The sequence below is a fragment of the Mastomys coucha genome, unplaced genomic scaffold (assembly GCF_008632895.1).
Source record: "Mastomys coucha isolate ucsf_1 unplaced genomic scaffold, UCSF_Mcou_1 pScaffold22, whole genome shotgun sequence".
Classification (NCBI taxonomy): Eukaryota; Metazoa; Chordata; class Mammalia; order Rodentia; family Muridae; genus Mastomys; species Mastomys coucha.
The window spans coordinates 204,018,784-204,021,539 of record NW_022196905.1 but is presented as its reverse complement, the minus strand read 5'-3'; the positions used below and the strand labels follow the sequence as shown (position 1 = coordinate 204,021,539).

Sequence of the window (2,756 nt, the reverse complement as noted above, 5' to 3'; positions counted from 1 at the left end):
CCCCCCCCCCCCCCACTCACATTCTACATTGAGCTGCATCCCAGCCTTTCCAAAGCTCCTCGGGGAACTTAGAAGGTTGTTTTTCATGCTAATGTACTCCTTCTAAAAATGTTTATTCTAGTAGTTGACTTGGGGGACTAGGGAAGTGGCCTTCAGAAGAACCGCAGGAATTTCATGACTTTTTAAATAAATTTTCTCTCCTTATTTTGACTTTCAAATGTGGTGTTTAAAATGATAGCATCCTAGTTTGTTTGTAGAGAAAAAAGTTTGCACTTTTAACCTATTTGAGAGGTAGGGAAATGATGGTGGTTGTATTCTAACGATTATAGTTAACGGGTGATTAATATTAAATTGCTTGGAGTTACTTAAACACAAATACACATTTAAACATTATCAGGCAGTTGCCTTTTATGCATTACTTCTTAGTGTATATGTTACATTCTAAAGAAATTGCCTGCTTGTAGCTTGAGACTTACGCTGAATTTGAAATTGTCTGATGCATGTCCACCCCCCTCCTCTGTCTCCCAGGCAAAGTAGGTTGTTACATTAGTCAAGCAGTAGAACTTGACTTGTTATATATCTCTGGGCCCATCCCTTTGCCAATCCTGGAAGTTAGTGACTCCTTACACTAAGGGAACAAAGCTTTTTGTTACTGTTGTTGAACCATAGCACCCCTTAGCATCATAATAATTTGTGTTTTAAAAATTAAAAGGGGGCTGAAGAGATGGATCAGCATGTAAAGATGCTTACCTGGCAAGCCATGCTGCCGGAATGCCATCCCTGGAGTCCATGTAAAGGTGGACGAGAGAAGTGACTAACACACAAAGGCTGTGGCACACAGGACCCTAACACATATCACACATGCACACACTACCAAGTAAAAACTTAAAAATTCAGGTGAGTGTTTTATGTTTATACAATGAACCATTGAGAGACTCCTGTGTGGTGTCCGTACATGACTGGGGAGACCTGGGAAAGATTCTGTGGAAATTATGGTGAATGGGAAGACATGAGTCTTATTCGCAATAATTAATTTCCTTCATTTGTGTGGACTGTGTGGCTGTAGCTGTGAGCTATCGTCTGTGGCTGGACCTACTGCGTGTAGAAATGGCCAAGGGAGGGTGGCTGCCCACCGATGCCTAAGTGTCCCACTTGTGTGTTGCAGGTCCTTCTCCCAGCAGCTGGCCTGCTACAGTTACAGGACGTGAAGAAGACATGCTGTGAATTTTTAGAATCCCAGCTTCACCCTGTCAACTGCTTAGGAATCCGGGCTTTTGCTGATATGCATGCATGCACAGACCTTCTGAATAAGGCCAACACGTATGCAGGCAAGTGTTAACAGATCATAACAGAATTTGAGACTGTTGGGAATCAAGCTCCTGAGATCTCTGTGGCTCCGTGGCAGACTGTGGAAACTCAGGTCGGGCTTCTGGATCTGGGTGTTTTAAAACTATGTTTAACATTTCAGGATGATAGAACTGCAAAATCGAAACATAGCCTTAAAATTCTGAATTTAGAAGCAGCTATAGGGCTGGGGGTGTAGGTGGTAGAATGCTTGCTTGCTCAGTAGGTGGAGAGCCCAGGGTTTGATTCTCTAGCTCCACATAAACTGGGACTTGGGATGGACATCTGTAACCCCAACACTTGGGAGGCTGAGGAGAGAGAATCACAAGTTTAAGGCCATCTTGTATGTATAGTTTGAGGCCAGCTTGGCATACTTGAGACCTAGTCTTAAAAAATAAAACAAAATACAAATTATTGGGGCCGAATGATAAAATAGCTTCTTTATATAAATATTGGATTCCTAAGTATTCTTTGAAATGCACTGGCGTATGAGAGAATGTATGCATGTATAATTAAATTATTTTGCCTTTGTGATGTTTTATACCTTTTCCACTGTATCCATGGAAACAATTTTATGGCCTAAAAATCTTCAAAGTAAGGAAATCTTAATGTGCAGGGGTAGACTGGAAAGGTGGGACCCAGTTATGGCCTCTCTGTTTGTAGATGCGGGTGCCATGACTGCCTTTGGTATCAGCAGAGGGACACCTTTGGCTGCTGTGTGGTCTCTCCTCAGACCAACCATCTGCATCTAGAGAGGAGAGATTGGTGTTAGGCCTTTGGATGGAGCTAAGGGTCACAGAGCTTGTGTTCTTTCTTTGAGTTTATAAACATTAAAAAAAAAACCAAACATGTTAAAATGATCATCAGGAAGCTTTATACTGTTTTTTTTTTGTTTTGCTTTTCGAGACAGGGTTTCTCTGTGTAGCCCTGGCTGTCCTGGAACTCACTCCGTAAACCAGGCTGGCCTCGAACTCAAAAATCCCCCTGCCTCTGCATCTCAAGTGCAGGGATTAAAGGCTTACGCCACCAGCCACCACCGTCCGGCTGCTTCATACTGTTTTAAACCATCTTTCTGGAAACACACCTGACGGAAACTGTAATTCACACTGCTTCAGCCTGGGTCTGCCCCCAAACTGCAGCCATTCTCCAGCTCCAGCTTCCAGAGTGCTGGTCTTTTGAGCATTTGGCACCTCTCCTAGGTGACAAGGGCCTTTCGTTTACTTTATGTCTTGATGTGTGGTGTCTTGCCTGCACATACACCTGTGTCCCGCACATGTGCAGGGCCAGTGAAGGTCCAGTCCCCAGAAGACATCAGATGCCCTGGAGCTGGAGTGTCACCGTTGATTGTGAGCTGCAGTGTGCGTGCAGGGAATGGAACCTGAGTCCTGGAAGACTGGAAGCAAGTGCTGCTG

At 44.0% G+C, this 2,756-nt stretch overlaps 1 protein-coding gene across 2 annotated transcripts in view; it reads left to right on the top strand.

Moving 5' to 3' along the window:
* The window catches only part of Klhl2 (kelch like family member 2), a 110,665-nt gene that overhangs the window by 67,286 nt on the left and 40,623 nt on the right, over positions 1–2,756 (top strand). For both annotated transcript variants that reach the window (XM_031339944.1, XM_031339943.1), the window contains exon 5: positions 1,166–1,328. In XM_031339944.1, coding sequence (XP_031195804.1) covers positions 1,166–1,328 — 163 coding nt within the window. The remainder of the gene's footprint in view (positions 1–1,165; positions 1,329–2,756) is intronic.